General features: G+C 40.7%; 4 protein-coding genes and 1 long non-coding RNA gene across 6 annotated transcripts in view; 2 read left to right on the top strand and 3 right to left on the bottom strand.

The window, feature by feature from the left end:
* Positions 1-1699, bottom strand: part of LOC106952761 (heme transporter hrg1-A-like) — a 7783-nt gene extending 6084 nt beyond the window's left edge. Inside the window, exon 1 of the mRNA XM_015041093.1 lies at positions 1458-1699. Coding sequence (XP_014896579.1) covers positions 1458-1587 — 130 coding nt within the window. The 5' untranslated portion in view covers positions 1588-1699. The remainder of the gene's footprint in view (positions 1-1457) is intronic.
* A 226-nt stretch (positions 1700-1925) lies between these two features.
* LOC106952762 (uncharacterized) lies at positions 1926-5502 on the top strand. 2 transcript variants are annotated; one of them, XR_001426048.1, is made up of 4 exons: positions 1926-1995; positions 2230-2298; positions 5168-5325; positions 5414-5502. It is a non-coding gene; the product is annotated as an uncharacterized LOC106952762 (long non-coding RNA). The 2 variants fall into 2 exon arrangements; XR_001426047.1 differs by having other exon boundaries at positions 1932-2079.
* Positions 3036-6746, bottom strand: LOC106952759 (uncharacterized). Its single transcript, XM_015041092.1, has 4 exons — positions 6053-6746; positions 5088-5515; positions 4721-4764; positions 3036-4627 (listed from the first exon to the last, which is right to left on the bottom strand). Exons 1-4 carry the CDS (start codon positions 6228-6230, stop codon positions 3664-3666), a joined length of 1614 nt encoding a protein of 537 aa, XP_014896578.1. The 5' UTR covers positions 6231-6746; the 3' UTR covers positions 3036-3663.
* A 523-nt stretch (positions 6747-7269) lies between these two features.
* phf13 (PHD finger protein 13) lies at positions 7270-14441 on the top strand. The gene is made up of 5 exons (XM_015041091.1): positions 7270-7675; positions 8475-8576; positions 11014-11193; positions 11271-11694; positions 11783-14441. Exons 1-5 carry the CDS (start codon positions 7631-7633, stop codon positions 12013-12015), a joined length of 984 nt encoding a protein of 327 aa, XP_014896577.1. The 5' UTR covers positions 7270-7630; the 3' UTR covers positions 12016-14441.
* A 1652-nt stretch (positions 14442-16093) lies between these two features.
* Positions 16094-17855, bottom strand: part of LOC106952757 (dnaJ homolog subfamily C member 11-like) — a 16281-nt gene continuing 14519 nt past the window's right edge. The window contains exons 14-16 of the mRNA XM_015041090.1: positions 17253-17395; positions 17042-17171; positions 16094-16925 (exon numbers count right to left, since the gene is read on the bottom strand). Of these exons, the coding sequence (XP_014896576.1) occupies positions 16900-16925; positions 17042-17171; positions 17253-17395 (299 nt within the window). The 3' untranslated portion in view covers positions 16094-16899. The remainder of the gene's footprint in view (positions 16926-17041; positions 17172-17252; positions 17396-17855) is intronic.

The raw sequence follows: 17855 nt of genomic DNA, 5'->3' as shown, positions 1-17855 counted from the left end.
GAAACCGTTACACACCAAAAGGAAATAAGTGCCTTTTTAATCGACTAAGTACAAACCAAAGTACAGGTAAACTCTGAATAGTTAGTTTAGATCCCCACTGGGAGATAATTCACCCGATGACCTTCACCTAATAACACCAACTTCATACACAGACTGAGACTCTACAGCCTGAACATCATTATCTTTTATTCAACAACAGCTGGATGTATTCAATGTCACTGATATCTTTTGTGTCTCCCAAAAAAATAAAAAATAAAAAAAATCAGCACATTATAAATTTGACTCTATTGTTTCTATTAAATTAAGTGGCAGTTAATAAATTAAGAAAATCTATTTAAAACGCACGTTATCAACAAATATTGACTACAATGTGCAATGTTGGCAGTGATGCTAACATGAAAAAAACGTTGGATCTGATTTTGGCAAATCATTACAAAGTTGTTCAGCTAAGTTTGGTTAGTCATTATCGCTTGAAGAAGAAAATAGACTTTTTCATGAGTCAACAAATTTCACTTAGTCTGCCCTACAGGAGCGGGAACTGTTCTGACCTCCCTGTAAAGGTGGACATTTTAGCAGTAATTTCCCACAATTTAATCTTTAAAAAAAAAAAATGCAACAATAACATCATTTGAAGTTGTTACAGGACATGCCCGGACTAAATGGGTGCAAAGGTAATAGATATGAACTAGTCCTGTAGAGATAGGACTACCAGAGTCCTTTATATCCAGATCTATGGTAATAGATCCATATGGATGTAAATGTTAGCTTGATAAATGCACAGCACTGAAATACAATCCATAGTCATAAGCCAAATGATAAAAAAATAAATAAATAAATCAAGAAACAAAACTGATAAATGCAGGAATATAAAAAGGCATACCTTAAACTCAAAACATATGACCATAATTGAATGGGATTAAGTTCTTGAAATTAAAGCACGTTATATTCAACTCTTGCTGCACCATTTATTACTTTTACCTGTCATGTACTTGAGATTTCTGTCGTTTAATCTAATACACTTTTGCATGTCGCACCGTGCTGCAAGAACAACCCAGTTCCAAAACGCTGAATCTGTAGATATGGTCTAACAGACACTAAAGTGAACTTTGAACCCCTGATTATAAAATGAGAGATACTCCCGCACCGCTTCATGACCACCCCACCCCCANCTGATTAAAAAAGGAGGGATCCCCCCCCCCCCCTTCAAAAACCCCCCCCCCCCCCGCCCCAACATAAAGTGTCATTTAATCTTTTTAAAGAGCAAACATTCATTTTAACGTAAAAGCAATAATGCATCAGCCTTCATGGGTTTAACTGGGAGGGTTTTAACCTTCATGACATTTGAACTGTGACCTCTAATACACGCAGGGACACTTAGTAAGAAGCAGCCAGGACGCAGTAAAAAACAAAACGCGTCCCTTGTTGCCAGAGTGTACATTTGGAAAGTGTTACATCACCTGACAGACCCCCCATGGCCCCGGTCCACTGCTGTTTGTACACGATGTTCCACACCAGGAAGGCAGAGACCCCCAGGATCACACCGAGCGAAGAGTAGGCGACACTGACGCGGGTCTTATTGATCGGCATCGTGGGACTTAACCGGAGGCGGCTGCTCGGTGCAGACTCAAGCAGCAGAGTCGAGCTGTACCTCGGAGGACACAGCTGATGATTTCAAAACAACTGCATCCGGTCAGCCTGCACACACTCCCCCCTCCCTCAGTCAGTCACACGCAGAGCCGTCAGCACAAAATAACTCGCTGATCTGCTGACTAATAGTTGTGACTACGCCGATTCTAAAACATGACGCATCATTTCCAGTGGGGGGGGGGGGGAAAAACAAAAAAAAAAAACTTCCCAAAACCCAGCAGCAAAGTAACCTGCGAGTGTTTACCTCATTATTGAGTACAGCGCCCTCTACCGGACAAATACAGCAATATTTCACCGTCTTTTTCTTGCACCTGGAGCGTCTGGAGAAAATTGGTGAAAAGGAAGAAGGTCCGCTGTAAATTAAAGATCAGGACTGTTATTATGTTGCACTCGTATATTAGGAAGTGGTTGTGTTTAAAATAACAACAGCGAGTGAGTAAAACACAAACTCCTTGCACTTGTTTAATATGAAAGCTTCCGAGACTTGCTTCACATCTGTGTTTAACGGAGTCAGCCAGATTTCATCGTTTGTGAATAGATGTTGGGAAACTAATTACTCAATTTTTATTTTTGTTTTTGCAGAAGATACGGCATGTTTGATGTCATCTCACAGGTGTTAAGTCCATGTGTTGGGCTCGCCACTCTAAAATGGTAATCTTGTAGATCTTTAATCAAGATTTAGCTCAAAACAGCCATTTGAATTAAGCCTTGATTCAGTTTCACAAAAGCAGTAGCACATGAGTTACCTTGGTGATTTATTCTGAGCAGCTAGCATGCTCCAGACAAGTTCAAACAGCCAGGCTTGGTTAATCCTGGTGCCTTATCTTTTCAGTCAGTGGTCACATCGATCAAAAAACGTGTTGCCAGTTTTCAATTTCAAACTAAATTCTCACTTGATAATTTGGGATTTACTGTGAGAACTCAAGCTGCGACAAAAGGCAAGAAGAAAAAAAAAAGTGAATTTGCCAATATTTTAGTTTTGAAGTGTTTTAAACTTTTGAGGATCTAAAAATTGCTGCTTAACCTGGCAAGTGAAATGAAAAGTCAAAGAATGAACTCGTGTTTTAGACCAGGTCTAAACCTCCAGCTGACTGAATGGAAAGGCTCAGTACGCCATTAACAGGTGTTTATTAAATCTGAGATTTAAAAGTTTAACCATAACACTGGGTTCTTACTCTGAACTCTTGACCAAACATTTCCAGACTTGAGCTAGAACGCTTCTTAATCCATTTCCCTCATTTTAATGTAAAACTGCAAAGGTTTACTATTACATTCAGAGGAAAAATACAACACTAAGACGGTACAATGAATTAGTAAACAAGCTAACTGTCGGACACGTTTACCAGAAACGTATCTACTTCATAGACTGCAAAGGAAACTTGATCAAATGAGCCATTAGACTGATGAGAAATAATACAAGATTTAAAAGCAACTTTAATTCTGAACAATCCAACTTCCAAAAATTGAGAAAATTAATCACGAAACAAATGTTTATTTATTTTCTTCTGAATTTTAGCAAATTTTGAAAGTAAAAAAAAAGAAAAGAAAAGAAATACAAACTTCCCCCCGCTTCCCCGGATGGTCAGTTTGAAAAGACAACAATTTTTAATCTGCCAAAAACAAAGTAACCAGTACCTGAAACAACACTGGTTTTAGAGTTACAGCTCCTGAAATTAATACGCAACATGGTAACAAAAGGCCTACAGAGAACTGTGTACAATATTTTTATTTCTCACCACAGCTTTTCAAATATTCACTAGAACAGGCAAAATTGAGCTACTCCTCCTAAATCGGCTTAGCTGAATAGAAATATCTTGTTTGTGATTTGGCCAAACCACAGCTTACTGTGAATATCGCTTTAGACTCAAAGCCTTTTAATCACATATGATGTAATAACATTTCCATTGCCATTCGGGGATAGATTACTTGATATACTTTGAAGTTGTAGTGAAAAACGTCTGTCCAACAAAAGCCCTGAGATGCTGCAAACATAAGATTCATTTTGTCACATCAAACTTAAATCAGGTTAGGCAGATAATGATAGAAGAAGAATTCTTCCAGCTTCTTTTTCATCAGTTTGATGAAAACCTCATCGCGGTAGATCCGCTGGACCAGCATGTCTTCCCTGGCGTACAGCACTAGATCACACCATGGCGTGCCCGTCACCAGCATCTCTCCTTGCACGTGCCAGTAATGGCGGTGGGCTCTCTTTACCAGCAACGCTCCGTTCTTACAGGCCAGAAATGAACACTCTATGAAGCTCTTGACGTTGAGGAACTGGACGTGCACCAGCCCAAAGCTGCTTGTCTCTTTGGGGTCGTACACCAACCCGTCAGGCATCGCTCCCAACCACGGCGCATTTGGGTGGACAACCAAACCGCAAGGCGACCAGTTGACGCACAAATGCCGGCAGTATTCCCGAAGAGCTTCCGGCTTCATTTCCACGTCGATCTGCGCAGTCTTGCACCGCGGCTTTCCTTTCTGAATCTTGAACAGGAGGTGTTCTGCGTGGCTCCGTCCTGGCTTCAGGTTGCAGATGTCTCTAAATCGGCCGGTGAGACGCATCTTCAGTTGCTGATCTGCAGCCTCCATATTTCCTCTGGTGCTTTCCTCCAGGCTGTGCGCTTCCTCCCAGGTGACATTCATGGCATTTACGAATGTCTGCTCTTGAGCACTGAGCGTAGGAAAGACGGTCTCTGGCTCCAGCGTGTGATGGGACAGGGGAAGCAACGGTTGAGAGGGGGCATCGTAATGAGGCTTGAAATCCTGACTGGATGGCAGCGGGCATTGGTAGGAAATGGGGGAGCCTTTAGGGACTTCACCGAAAGCACACTCTGTCCATTCCCCATCAAGTTTTAGGCCCACTGTGGTTATCAGGGGCTTCTGGTCGTCAGGGAAATCACTAAACGCTTCAGTAAGCCTGTCTATAAAGGACTGTTGGTCATCTCGGGAAAGCGTAAGAGACTTGGGGAGCATCATCCTGAAAAAAGGTGTTACGAGCAAAATTACTGAAATACTGAAGGTAAAAATTATTTAAAAAAATGGAAGCATAAAGCAGGAAATAAAATCTTACCTTGGCATTTGTAGTATTGTCTTCTGTTGGGAGAACTTTGACTCCTTTCAATATAGAAAAAAAGAAAAGCAAAAAATAAACATTATTTTATTGCCATGAAAATGTAAATGGGTTGAACTAGTTCTTTAACAAGACATTGCACTCTGTGTGATCGGTGGCGCTAATGTCTGTGCATTTCACAAGCAGATAACTAATAATAATAATAATAGTAATAATAATAATTAAAATAATCATGATCAATAATTTTCACAAACAGTAATGACGCATATATGACCATATGTTTGGCTATGCATGCCCGCCTATCCAGTGCAACGTAATTTACTAACCAAAAAGCTTTAGATTTAGGGGAGAAGTTTGCCACACTTACATTTTTACTTGTAGTTTCAGGATTTATTTGCTGGTTGACATTCATTCCGTCTTTGTTTACTTGCAATGGTGCATGTGCAGCTTCATCTGACCCCGGGGACGACCAGCCTTCCTGTTCGCTCAAATTGTCGTAAGCCGAGATGGTGGCAGAAGAGTCCTGCTGCTGCACAGCCGCTTCTCTGGGCGTCTCTGTGACGCAGGTTGTTTTTCCCTCTTCATCTTCTGGATCATCTTTTACGGTAACTAGAAAGGCGTTTTCCTCTTCTGCCGGCCATTGTTGTTGTTCCGTCTCATAGCTAATTTCATATTCAATCGTCTCTTCTTTAGGTCTTTTATTCAACGGCTCTGCAGTTTCAAAGCCCAGTGTTGTGTTTTGCTCCAAAAGTTGCTTTCCAGTAATTTGGGGTGTTTCTCTGTACAAATTAGCATCTATCATTTAGAAAGAACAAAGAAACGTACATATTAGTTGACTTTACATCTTGTACCTTACTTAAAGAATCAAATACCATGACCATTAACCAACAGAAACAAATAACCCTCTTGGACCAAATAACCCATTTTGTGATTTCCCAATGGTACACCCAAAAACATTTCTTCGTAATTATTGTTTTCAGGTACACACACAAATCAACAAATGTTACTGTGCAAAATGGAAATGTTAGAATAAAAGATGGATAGAGGGATGAATGGATAGACAGAAGATAAAGAGTAAGATGGCTGAATGGATGCATATGGGGACAACATTTACACAATAGGATGTGGAATTAAGCTCGAAAATACAAATATTGTTTTCTAAACCTATCCAAACCAGAAAATTGCTTCGTTTAAATATGGGCAGGAACTCTGAACTCTTTCCTGATTTCCATCACCACTATTAAAGTTATGCCAATCAGCTTCTGTGATCGATTTAAGACTGAAGAAACAAAGCAAGGTTAGTAGACATTGCAAACATTTTAAAGCACGAACCTATTCTGGTTAACTTTATTTCAGGGGTCAGCACCATGTGCAGCATGTTCCTGAGTCGTTTGTTTTCTTCGTAGCAAGCCTCCATCATGCTCTCAACCTCACCGAACACCTCCACGGCCAGCGCGGTGAAGTGTTCAGTCAAAAACGTCCTAAAACCCTGAAGTCTCACGTTCTCCATCTTAAACGATGTTAATTTGTAAACATTAGCACGACTGCTGCCTAGTAAGAATACTACTTATCAACCGGAAATGGAAAGATGTCGGACGCTATGGGGATTGCAATGGATTGGTGTTGAATCGGATTCACTACCGCCCTCTGCAGGAAAAACGGCGCTGTGCACTCAGAAGAAACACCATGATGAGCTTAAGGTATAAATGCAATTTCCTTATATTAAGGATGATATTAGCATCATAATAATGATTCATTCTTCAACAACAATAATAGAAATTTTTCAAATTATTTTGCAATATTTGTCCTATGAGTGAATAAGTGAACACACTGTTTTATGTCGTAAATATTGCACACATTTTATTTCACCAAAATGTCATTTCAGAAAAACACAATGTACGCAAGAAGACTTTAAAACATCAAATTATATAATAAATTCTTCATAATAACAGGTAATGAAGTTCCTGTTGTGCCAAAAACATGTAGTTCCCATTTTCCCATTGTCAGGCAGTATTTTTCAATCTCAGACCCACTGACAATAAAGCCAGTCTCTTAAAGTAAATTATTATACGTATAAATAAATAAATAAATAAATAAATAAATAAATAAATAAATAAATAACCAACCCTAGATATAAGCAGTGACCTTACCTTACATCTAGCAGCTCCAGATGATGCCTCTTGTTGTGGTACTGATAATCTTAATAAATCTGCTTTTTTTATTATTATTTGGGATTTTTACCCACATAATAAATTTGATCAAACTGAAGGTAGGATTTTTCACAACTTTTCGTGTGCTATTTTTGACAGCAAAACTAGGAAGTGTTCTGTAAATACAATCTTAAATGTAAAGAAGAAAGTACGGGATATGATAGTTACACACGGCCAGGACTCAGCACTAAAACAAAGATTGAATTTAATGCTTTTTTTAAAATGTAAATGTACAGAATAAGACGAACCTCTGATTCATTTAGCTCCAGGAACAACTCACGCTGGCGCCCAGCAGAGGGCGCTAACACTTGGCCGAAGAAAGAGAAGAAAGTGGGGAGGGAGGCTGCAAGTGACAGCAGAAGTGGACCGCTGAAGAGTCGGTAAACGGGATCAAACCACGACCTCACTGAATAGCTCCGTTGAGGGAAAAAGTGTAGCAACGTTTGGTTTCATTTAATTGTCACACTTTTCCGTGTTTTTGCCGACTATTTAGTTAACTATTGCCAGTAAAAGTAATGTTTGTGATGTCAACCTGAGGTAACACTGTTGCTTCGAGTCTTAGCACAGGTAACGTTAGTTAGCAGTTGGCATCGAGCGAGCAGAAGCTAAATAAGCGTTTACGATCCCACCGAGGTACCCGCTTTTGTAGCTTGTGTGGAGCTTACCTATAACACGTCGAGTGGTCGGATTCTCTGCAGAGATGGGTGACATAAACCCATCGACATCCCATGCATTTCAGCCGGAGGTGAGTGATTTATGTAACGGTATCCCAGTGAGTAGTTTTCTGTCACGGCTAGCAGTGTTCAAGTTGATTTAGGTTTGTCACCACACGCCACAGCCGATGTTAGCCTGCTATGCTCATGTTGTCATAGTGCTTAAAGTTGCACACGCTGAACATGAAGGAATGTTTATATGTCTGTACTCGGAAGTTGTTGTTCCATTTGCTTAATACGTCGTTTCTGCTAATTCAAGCGGGGCTTTGTGACATGGTAATGCTCGCCAACCCGGAGTTTCGTCGAAAAGAACACATTCCATCATCATAGCGGGGGATGCTAAAAGCAACGCTGGCTAACATGAACTGTCAAACAACCTAGCTTTGTCGTCAGCTAACAGTTTGTAAATATACATGTTTTCATTAGCTTAGACGGACACTGTTTATAGGGTGAAGTTAGTTTGATGCGTCGTTGTGTGTTTTCGGCAGCTTATCCGAGTTGTCGCTAGCCTCTTAGCAACGGCTGTTTACCACTAGCCACAGCAGCTAGCCCTAGCTGTTAGTTTGTAGTTGGGGTTTATCGGTGGGGGTTGGTCGCCAGATAACGTCCTCACAATGATTTGAGTGTAATCGATTTCACTTTACTTCGTGACTGTCGAGATTTTGATGATATTATTACATCCAGTCTTTGGTCATGGCGCAGTGCCAACTCTTGTTAGTTTGCACACTGTGTGGATGGTGCACAGGCGGTCACTTCTCGTTAATGTCATCATCGCCATGTTGAGGCTGTTGATGTGCAGGTTTCAACAACATGGTTTTGTGTCTTTGTTAGGGTTTCAGCCCGCCGTACAGGAGGAGGAGGACAGTGGAAGATTTTAACAAGTTTTGCACGTTTGTGTTGGCTTATGCCGGTTACATCCCATACCCACAAGAGGTAGGTGGTCAAAACACTTACTGTGGCCTAAACAGAACTTAATAGTTTGTGCATTTTTTAATGTTTTTTTATTATTATTATTATTATATATCTCTTTATTTTTACATGTAAACAGATAAAAAAACAAAGTATTACACTAAATAAGAGGAATATACTTTTAGATATCATATCAAAACTATTTAATCTCAGAGTACATTTACAAAACTGTTCAATTATTCAAAGATCATTTATGTTCATCTATGCATACACACTTCATTGAATTCCACTAGAACAAAAAGTAGATCTGTTTGAACACAAAGATGAAAATGGGTAATTGTTTGCATTAGTCAGGATTTTTCTAGCTGATACCATTTGGTGGTTTTCTCTGATGTTAGATCTCTCAATGTTGATTTAGACTTTAGTTTTTATTTTTGTAAGACATAAAATACGCTATAGATTCCTTGATAGCTATAATAGGTTTTAATCCAACACTAAATCAATGAATTACAAGATACGAATCAAAACCCATGTTCCAAACTTTTACTTATTTTACTAATCTTTGAAAAGTGCATCAAAGTATATGATTTTTGGTATCATTTATAGACTAGGAATGATAGCGGTTCTTAGTTTCTAAGCAATTGCTTTTTGTTTTTAATTTGCCAATCAAAAATGTCCTTTGATTCTGATCTCTGGGCAATAGTTTGCTGCACCTCGAAAATGTAATCATTTAAAATGTAGTCCTTAAACTCCTTCATTTACCCATTAATCTCTTCTTCCATTATTTTTGTTTTCTAGCATGTTCAGTTGCAGGATTCATTTGTTTTGAGTGTTGTAGTTTTTGCTGAGGAATTTGGATGTGGTTACACTGTGACAAAACAAGCCCCATGATTAATGGCACGCTGTCAGAAGGTTATTTATGACTGATTCTTCAGTCTTTCATGTGAACCTGCAAAATAATTCAACCCCTGAAACAACTACTGTAGCTGGTTTAAAAAATGTTTTGAAATCAAACATTTCATGTCTTAAGAAATCAAACATTTCATGTCTTAAGAAATCAAACATTTATTAAGATCTGAAATGTTTGGTCTTGTGATATGTGTGTGTCTTTTTTTTTTTTAGAATGCAGGAATTTTGTTAGTTGTCTGAAACATGTCGTTAATAACTAAATGGCATGTTGTGCAAAAGGGGTTGAAGTTGGAAAAAAATAAGCAAGTGGGCAAATATTTATGTACGCCAGCCCTATAAAGTAGGGCAAGTTAGAAGAAACCTTTTTAGTTTCTACAAGAGTGTGGAATGTAGGGCATCCAAATTATATTCCTCCCAAAACTGTTCAATACCAATAACCTTAATATGCCCTGCCTTGGCATTAATATTACAAAGTATTACCCAGTTTTTGGCTCAAAGCACCATCAATAAATCTCCTATAAGGGAGCTGGTATTTCAGAACATGGAGAACTTCCTCTCAACTGTCTCCCAGGGGAACTTTTGTCACTGTATTGTGATTTTAATCTCAGATTTCTACAATGGTGTATTGGGGTCATTGTAGATAGAAAAAAGACGAGTAAGTTGCTCATGCTGTTTTGTAATTAATGTAGATCTTAAATTGAAATTATAGAAGTCTCCAAAATACTTCCGAATGTGTTACTGAAACTTGCAGAAACCCCGGTTTTGGTTTTATTTGTTCAGAAAAGTCCGTTTCAAACTTTAAGATTTTTGACCTGCTTCAATTTTCTGTTCTCAAATTATGTTTAATGGAAAACAGAATAAGAGTGCCGAGTTCCTCTCGGCTAACATAATTCTGTGTTTCGGTACGTAAGACTGAAACACAATGGCATCATGTCAAACAGGTTCCTTTGGGCCTGTAGTTTATCTTGGTCCAAGTGTGTAGAGCAGCCTTTTGCACTTCCTGCCCAAAAGTCTGTTTTTGACATGTAGACCGCTACTGGTTTTACACATGGCTACGCTGCTTCCTGTCATTCTTTGTTTTATTTGCTTGTTTTGAAACGGTCACCTCAACTAGCACTACTGTTCTCACATTTACACCGAACCATTCATTGAGCTTCATTCATCCTTTACGTAATTTGTTCTAGTGAAATGATTGTTGTATTAAAATGCAACACAGCTGTGTTGTAACCTCAGTTATTTTTTTACAAGTCTTCTTGTTTTCTGCTAAAGGTCTCACTCTCTCAACATGTTGTAGTAAATTGTTTACTTTAAAACAGCTTCTTGCGGCTCTGTGTTTCAATTGACTTCATTTATAAACAGCTTCACTGGCTGATTCAGTAACAACGCCAATGCAGAACAATTGCATTCACTAACCAGGACAAAAAAAAAAAATCTAGCATTTCTGGGATTTCCAGCCGTTCTGTGGAGCTAAAAATCATCCGGTTTCCGGTCAATAGCCGATTTGTTAGGCTGTTTCTAGTTTTGACTGAACATCACTGGTTTCCTTTTCCAGGACTCTCCACTTCGCAGTAGCTCCAGTCCTCCCAACAGCACAGGCAGCACTGCCGACAGCGATGGCTGGACCCCCGGACCCGGAGCCTCCTGCCCCCAGCGGCCGCCCAAGGTGCCCCAAGACAGAAGCAGGAAGCGTCCACAGCCGGCGCCTTTGCTGTCCTCTCATAGCAAGCGAGACGTAAGCTTCAACCGTCAACACATAATTTGACTTCTTTGTTCAGTCAGTTTGCTATATGAACTTTGCTTTCTCTGCAGCGTACAATCTCCACCCTGCATCCAGACGACCACAGAAAAGCTGAGAAGCTGAAGAAGAAGAAGAAGAGGCGAAAGGAGAGGGAGTATCACTCCGGTGAGGAATCGAGGGCCCAGCCGACCCACGGAGCAGAACCAGAGTTTCAGTCCCCTCTGTCCTTCGGCAGCCGACTAATCAAAGAAGAGCCCGAAGATGAGTTCAGCATTCCCCTCATCCCTGCGTGCCTGCCCAGCACTTCGCCCTGCAAGGAGGAGCCAAAGGAGGAACATCGACACTGGGACGGTCGAGACCTGGAAGAGGGGGTCGTAAAGGTACAGAAGGTGGAGGGCTTTTCAGGAAACCGAACCGTGTTCCGCCAGGGGAAGCAGGTGGTGTTCCGAGACGAAGACGGCTCAGGAGAGGACGAGGACATAATGGTGGACTCCGGTAAGATCCCGTTGCGCTACGAAACGCTAATATCACCGTTTGACGGTTTAACTAAAAGGAAACTCTCCGACCTTGTTGTGTCTTTCAGACGACGACTCGTGGGACTTGGTGACGTGCTTCTGCATGAAGCCCTTCGCGGGCCGAGCCATGATCGAATGTAACAAGTGCAACACCTGGATCCACCTGTCCTGCGCCAAAATTCGCAAGAGCCACGTGCCAGAGACATACGTATGCCAAAGCTGCCGAGACACATACGGACCCCCAGATGCCCGGCGCTCCCACCGCTCGCGCATCGGCTCACGTAAACATCTGCTAGACTGACTCTTGGTCAGATCATGAACTCTAAAACCCTCCTCCCCCTCGGTTTACCCAGCTGGACCTGACCTCCTCACGGCCAACCAGGAACCCACATTTTCTAAACAAAACACTTTGGTGGAACTCTTTCCCCCAGGCCTTATCCCATCTATAGATGGTTTGATTGCTGTTTTAGAGTTATCGGGCTCCGTTTCTGCTTCCTCCAGACTTTGTGCGTAAGGCAATCACTGAATGGATACCTGTCTGTAGAGGGCATCAGAAAAGCATCAAACTATCAATGTTGAGACTTGGTACACTGGAAACGTTTGAACTGCCATATGTAGAGAATATCTTCACAACTGCCACCCACCTTGGTGCATGCTGGGATTTGTGGGAGAAATAGTTTGCAATTTTTCCTCACTGTTTCTTTTTTTTTTTTTTTTAAACCTATCAGAAGGTAGACACAGAAACATGTACGTCTTTCAGATTAAACTGGATTTGTTTTCTCTAGGATGGCTTCGCTGTTACACCATGTACCATTTTTTTTTTTTTTTTTAAACAAGAAAAGCCTTGTCATTTGCTTGAGATGGTGCTATAATATTAAGCTGAGGTATAATCCTGTAGAACAAAGATGTAGGTTCAACTACTAAGGTCTGCATCTGCTTTATCCGTTTTGATACTCCTCGTTTTTCCATATTTAAGACCTCGTTAAAGACTATCTCGGAGCGACGATCCAACCCAAGTGCGGCTTCTTTACAAGCTCGTCTTCCTGCCGCTGAATCTAGACGTTTGTTGACTATACAGGTTCATCGCATCAAACTGGAATATGAGCAAAAGGTTTTTTTTCCATAACTCAATTTGAAAATATTTCATTTAAATTCATTGCAAACACAATAGATTTGAAGCATATTACAGCTTGCAGCTAATTAAAACCTTAAATTCATTAGGCTGCTCAGTGAAACTAAACTGTCCTCTTAAAGCTGCACATTTTTCATACCAGATTTCTTCCTTCAGCTCAACTTTAGATTATCTTTGGGAAATAGCAGTTTTTAAACATCTATCTTCTTGGTGCCCTGTGCTCTTTATGAAAAGAGTTAGCAACTCTCTGCTTCAGTACTGACAAGTCGTTGATTGCTCTTATGGAATACTCAAATTTTATGAAAAAACTGAATTAGAGATGATTGGTTAGATAACCACTGAGTTGACAGCAAAAAAAAAAAAAAGCCTAAAACATAAAACTATTTTCAATTTTAAAATGGACTTCTGAGCTCTTTTTATTTATTGAGATGCATCTGTATATTCAGCAACGTCAAGCTATGTTTTTCAGTGTTTAAACTGTTTTTTTTTGTTTGTTTTTTTTAAAATCTCTTTTACAATAAACTGTATTTGAACAAGTTAAAAAGCCAGATAACAGAAGAATCGCGGCGTTCACTACAGAAGTTCTTCAGTTCATTCTGGTCAGTGTAACTTTGGCGCATTCTGTAGCAGGATTCAGTTTGGTTCGTGTCTTTCCTTCGTTTACGCCATCAAAGTTTCACGATGGGGTGGGGGAAAACACTCGATTAAGAGAAGCGCGAGGCCGTCCTGTTCTGAAGTTAATGAACGAGAAACGGGAGTTCTGCAGGAGACGCTCTCTGAAGTCTGCGGGTAGAAATATGCAGGTCAGAGTCGGGTTGAACGAGCGTGTTTGCCACACACGTGCTGCTATGTATTCCCATTAAAGCTCCGTGGTTTTTCTTCTTTTTGTACTCGATTTGTTTTTAAATGGATATTTGCAAAGAAATATTTGTGTTGCCTTTTAAGCATTTTAATCAGAGCAGATTTCAGCCTCCTACAGTATTCATTTGAAAAGAAGTTTAATGGGAATTTTTTTTTTTCTTCTACAACTTGGTCCAGTTCGGATGAAAGTTCTAAGCTTTGTTATTTATGTGCCATCTGCTGTTTGGGCCTGTATGTGTAGACTACATATTGTTTCCGATTATATAAAAAGCCATATTGTAGACAGATTTTTAGACGCAGGAATTTTAGGATCCAAATCCAGGATTGGGGTGGGGGGGAGATTTAACAATGCAGCATCAGCAACTTCACCGGGGAACGACTGGCAACCACAAAACGATTGTTTGCGAACAGACGGAGTTTGAACTGGATGCGTTTTACCTGTGCACCCCGTCTTCTGGTGCTGGTTGCAGAGCTCGGGTTGTTTTCGCGACGTTACAAACCAGAATCGCCGTCGGTCCGCGGGGCGTTTGTTTTAAAGAGAAACTGAAGGGCGTTTTCAGGGTCAGATTCCAAATTGTAGTGTCTTGTCTTCAAGGCATGATTCTGCTCATTGTGATCCCGCTGGCTTATCCTGATCCCCGGATTGTCCCATCCCCTTACTGAGAAAGCGTTGTCTGTACTGTGGTGCAAACTGTTTCTGTGAAACTATTGTAAATAAAGAGGTACCATTTTAACCAGAGGGATCTTCTGTTGTGTCATGTTGCACTCTGGGTGTTCTGGAAAAGTATGGAAATGATGCATTTTCCATGTCTGGATAAAATGGGATACGTTTCCTGTCCTGTCATCTGAAACCTGCTTACGTCCCACTGTCCACTTGTCCCTTCAACTGTTTGTCCAGCATCTGTCTGTCCCTCTTTTCATCTTTTTCCTGACAGCCATTGATCATTTTTGTCTGTCCATCTGTCATTTAATTGATCCATTATTCATTCTGTGTCTGTTTATCAATGTATTCAGTATTTATCCACCACTCCATTTATTAATACGTCCATCTATTCATTTAGTTCATTATTTATTCATCTATAATTCACACTCGTCCTTGACTCATATACCTGTTGTTCATCCATCTATGGATTCACTATTCCTTGGTTCATCCAACCGTCATCCATCCATTCTAAAGTTTTAGCAGGTTCCATATCTAAACTTTGATACCTGCAGAAATATCTGCCATAAATTTCTCTTGAACTTTTCTATTTGAACTTTAAAAGTGGTCTAAAGACAGTCTTGGAAAGTTTAAAATGTGGACTGTGATTGTTGACGTGCAGACTCGGCTTTACCTTTGAATTCCTCCTCCAGTCAAATGAGACATCAGCTTTTATTCCATGTTTATTAACGTTGCAGGACAGAACACATATCTTCCTTTCAAACAAACAGAACATTTACACCGGTCCGTTTGGCTCGCAGGCTGGAATGTAAAATCAGCAAAGCGCTCTCCGCTCACCCTTTACGATGGCAGAAATGAACAAATGACCAGACCAAACCTTTTTACTACACACCTAAACAACAAAAAGGGACAAACACACAACGGTAACAGTGCAAAACGGCTTGCAGATTGATCTGAACATGTGTTTTTAACCTGTTTGATGCATTTCAGTAAAAGTGTACAGCTACAATTAAGGTCTTCAGCACCATTTGGACAAAATGCCTGATATATAGTACATTTTGTGCAAAATCTAACCTTTTATATATACCATATACTCAATAAAACTCAGCTTATATTCCATTTTAATGGTCTTAATAAAGTTTAGGGTTCCCCGTAGTTCATTACACGGACACCCTCTTCCAAAAAACAAAACAACAAAAAAAAAACACCTAAGAAGTAACAACCTCTTTGTTATTGCACAATCCATCTACCAACAGATGCACCAATCAGACAGGGAGTAAAATCTAATTTAATGGACTTAAACGGGAGCTTTATTGTGCTGCGGAAATTAAAAACTTAGGGATTTAAGTGTTACAATGTTTGCCCATTCATCAGCGGTTCAGTGTATTGTGTACCACTCTGCTGAGAAAACTAGTTACAGCAGATGTTAATTAGTGTGTGAATTAACCACTAAAAGACTCCAGCAAGACCCCTCCCTCTCCGACTGCTCCACGTACACGGTCCAAAAAATAAACGAATAAAAGTGGCCTCCGCAACGCTCCGACGCGGCAGCTGGTTTAGCAGTGAAGAAGCTGCGTCTCTCTTTGTGCAGCATTCTGCAGTGCAGGTCAGAAGTTTACATACACCAAATATGGGCATGAATTGGTATTAACTTCAGGCTTTCTGGAGAGCACAGTTTTTTTTTTTTTTTTTTTTTTTTTTTTTTTTTTTTTTTTTGTTTGTTTGTTTATCCCTGCGGTTGCAGAGCTGATCGATGAATACTGACGCAAATCAAATCCGAGCAAGATTTCTGCCTTCGAGCTGCAGCGTGGAGTGTTAGAAATCAACGAGGAAAAGTCTTGACTTTTTCTGTAGTAACAGGCAGTCCTTTTCCTCTCCTTTCCAAACCTTCACGTTTTGAGAACCAGTTTACACTTGGCATCTCATCGAGCAGCAAACGCTGGAGTAAAATGTCTCCTAAATCAGAAAGGCTGACCTTTTTATGGGTGTGATCTAAAAACGTGAGCGAAGTCCTGGTTGGCCTCAAGGTTACCCAGGCACCGTCCTGCATAGTTGACCCAAACAGTTTCACGACTCAAAAAGCTGCCGTGGCGACAAGTGAAGATTATATACGAGACCAAATTATAGCTCCTTCACACCTGACAAACACGGATGTGAGAAACCGCAGACATTTCATTCGCTACCGAGGGAAATCGCCGTCCGGCTGGCTGTAATAATCAGTCCTTTTGTGTCTTACAAAACTACTTTGGGCCGGTGTCATCTCTCCTGCAGCGTACCGATAAGCGATCCTGGGTGTATCGGGTGTAGCCAACAGGGGAAACCCGGTGCTGATTTCACCCAAAAACAAACAAACTGGAGTTTAGAAAAAGGAAGGAGCACAGAGTTGTGAATTAGATTCACTAATACCATGACAGAGGAGAGCTAGAGGAGGGAAACGAACGGATTTTTAGAAAAAAATCTATCCTTTTTACTCTTGGGTTCTTCCACGTACATAGTCTGTTCTATCCTCCTACGTCAACAGCAGAGGACTCCTAGGATTCAGACTCAGTTCTGTGAGCTGGGGGAAAGAAAAAAAAAAAAACATTATTTAATGCTCAGCTTTCAGGCTTCGGTAATACTGTATGTAAGCATGCAGCTACTATGCGTCACGGATGAAAGTGGATGAGTACTAACATTGCTTGGGTATCCGTAGTGGCTCCGTGTCTGCGGAGATGACTTGATGCATGACCCCTCTGAACTGGTAGAGTAATTTCAGACTCTTCTCCTCTCCCACGCAGGGGTCGTAAAAGCCCGGCAGCCCCGCCTGCGGGCAGAGACAGCGTTCATACGAAGAGCACGCCTGCTGATTTACAGATGCTCGGGGAGCCATCATCATCTGCTTCACCTTAGACGCCTCGGTGAGGATGAGCTTGGAGTCTTTGACCAGGCACTGCAGCGGCACGGTGACGTCAATCACCTTGGCTTTCTCCTGCTTCTGGCTGGTGTCCGACACAAACTTCCCGTACCAGCCGTTAAGGATGATCAGGCCTGGGGGGAAATTCACAGCGTGTTTGGGGTTCGTAAAACAGCTGCAGGTGATGCTAAAACGTCGGCACTGAAGCGTTTTTATTGCAGAGTTTGGGACGCTGAAACAACCAGCATTATTTGGTCTTTTTTTTTTTTTTCTGAAAAGCACCGAGTTATGTTTGCCTCCTTTTGATAGGCCCTGAATCAAAAGTATTTTTAAAAAAAAATAAGTATTTATACGCTCTTAACATTTCAATTGATATTTTTACCAATCCGAAAACATGTGATGTGATTCTATGGTGCAACGATCCTATGTTGAATCAAATTATTAGAATCTGCATGTTTTATGTTTCCATCAGAGATCGGGAGCTGATCTAGCCAAAAATGCTGGATTATAAGGATAAACCACGATAAGACAGCTGCAATGTTTCCACAGATCTACAGATGTCTGAGCTGTACTCTGGTGTTTTCAGTCCAGTTT

Source organism: Poecilia latipinna, unplaced genomic scaffold (assembly GCF_001443285.1).
Source record: "Poecilia latipinna isolate Pla-1442-1.1 unplaced genomic scaffold, P_latipinna-1.0 Scaffold538, whole genome shotgun sequence".
Taxonomy (NCBI): domain Eukaryota; kingdom Metazoa; phylum Chordata; class Actinopteri; order Cyprinodontiformes; family Poeciliidae; genus Poecilia; species Poecilia latipinna.
Note: the sequence above shows the minus strand (reverse complement) of the source record. Positions and strands in the feature narration are given on the sequence as shown.

What these genes read in the sequence shown, in the direction of transcription:
- LOC106952759 (XM_015041092.1), bottom strand. Translation starts at nt 6,230, where the DNA reads ATGGAGAACGTGAGACTTCAGGGTTTTAGGACGTTTTTGACTGAACAC. An exon ending in AATAAAGTTAACCAGAATAG is followed by an intron (nt 5,516 to 6,052) that starts GTTCGTGCTTTA and finishes TCTAAATGATAG; the next exon opens with ATGCTAATTTGTACAGAGAA. An exon ending in ACAATACTACAAATGCCAAG is followed by an intron (nt 4,628 to 4,720) that starts GTAAGATTTTAT and finishes ACCTTTTTTCAG; the next exon opens with GATGATGCTCCCCAAGTCTC.
- phf13 (XM_015041091.1), top strand. Translation starts at nt 7,631, where the DNA reads ATGGGTGACATAAACCCATCGACATCCCATGCATTTCAGCCGGAG. An exon ending in CCCATGCATTTCAGCCGGAG is followed by an intron (nt 7,676 to 8,474) that starts GTGAGTGATTTA and finishes TGTCTTTGTTAG; the next exon opens with GGTTTCAGCCCGCCGTACAG. An exon ending in CCTCTCATAGCAAGCGAGAC is followed by an intron (nt 11,194 to 11,270) that starts GTAAGCTTCAAC and finishes CTTTCTCTGCAG; the next exon opens with CGTACAATCTCCACCCTGCA.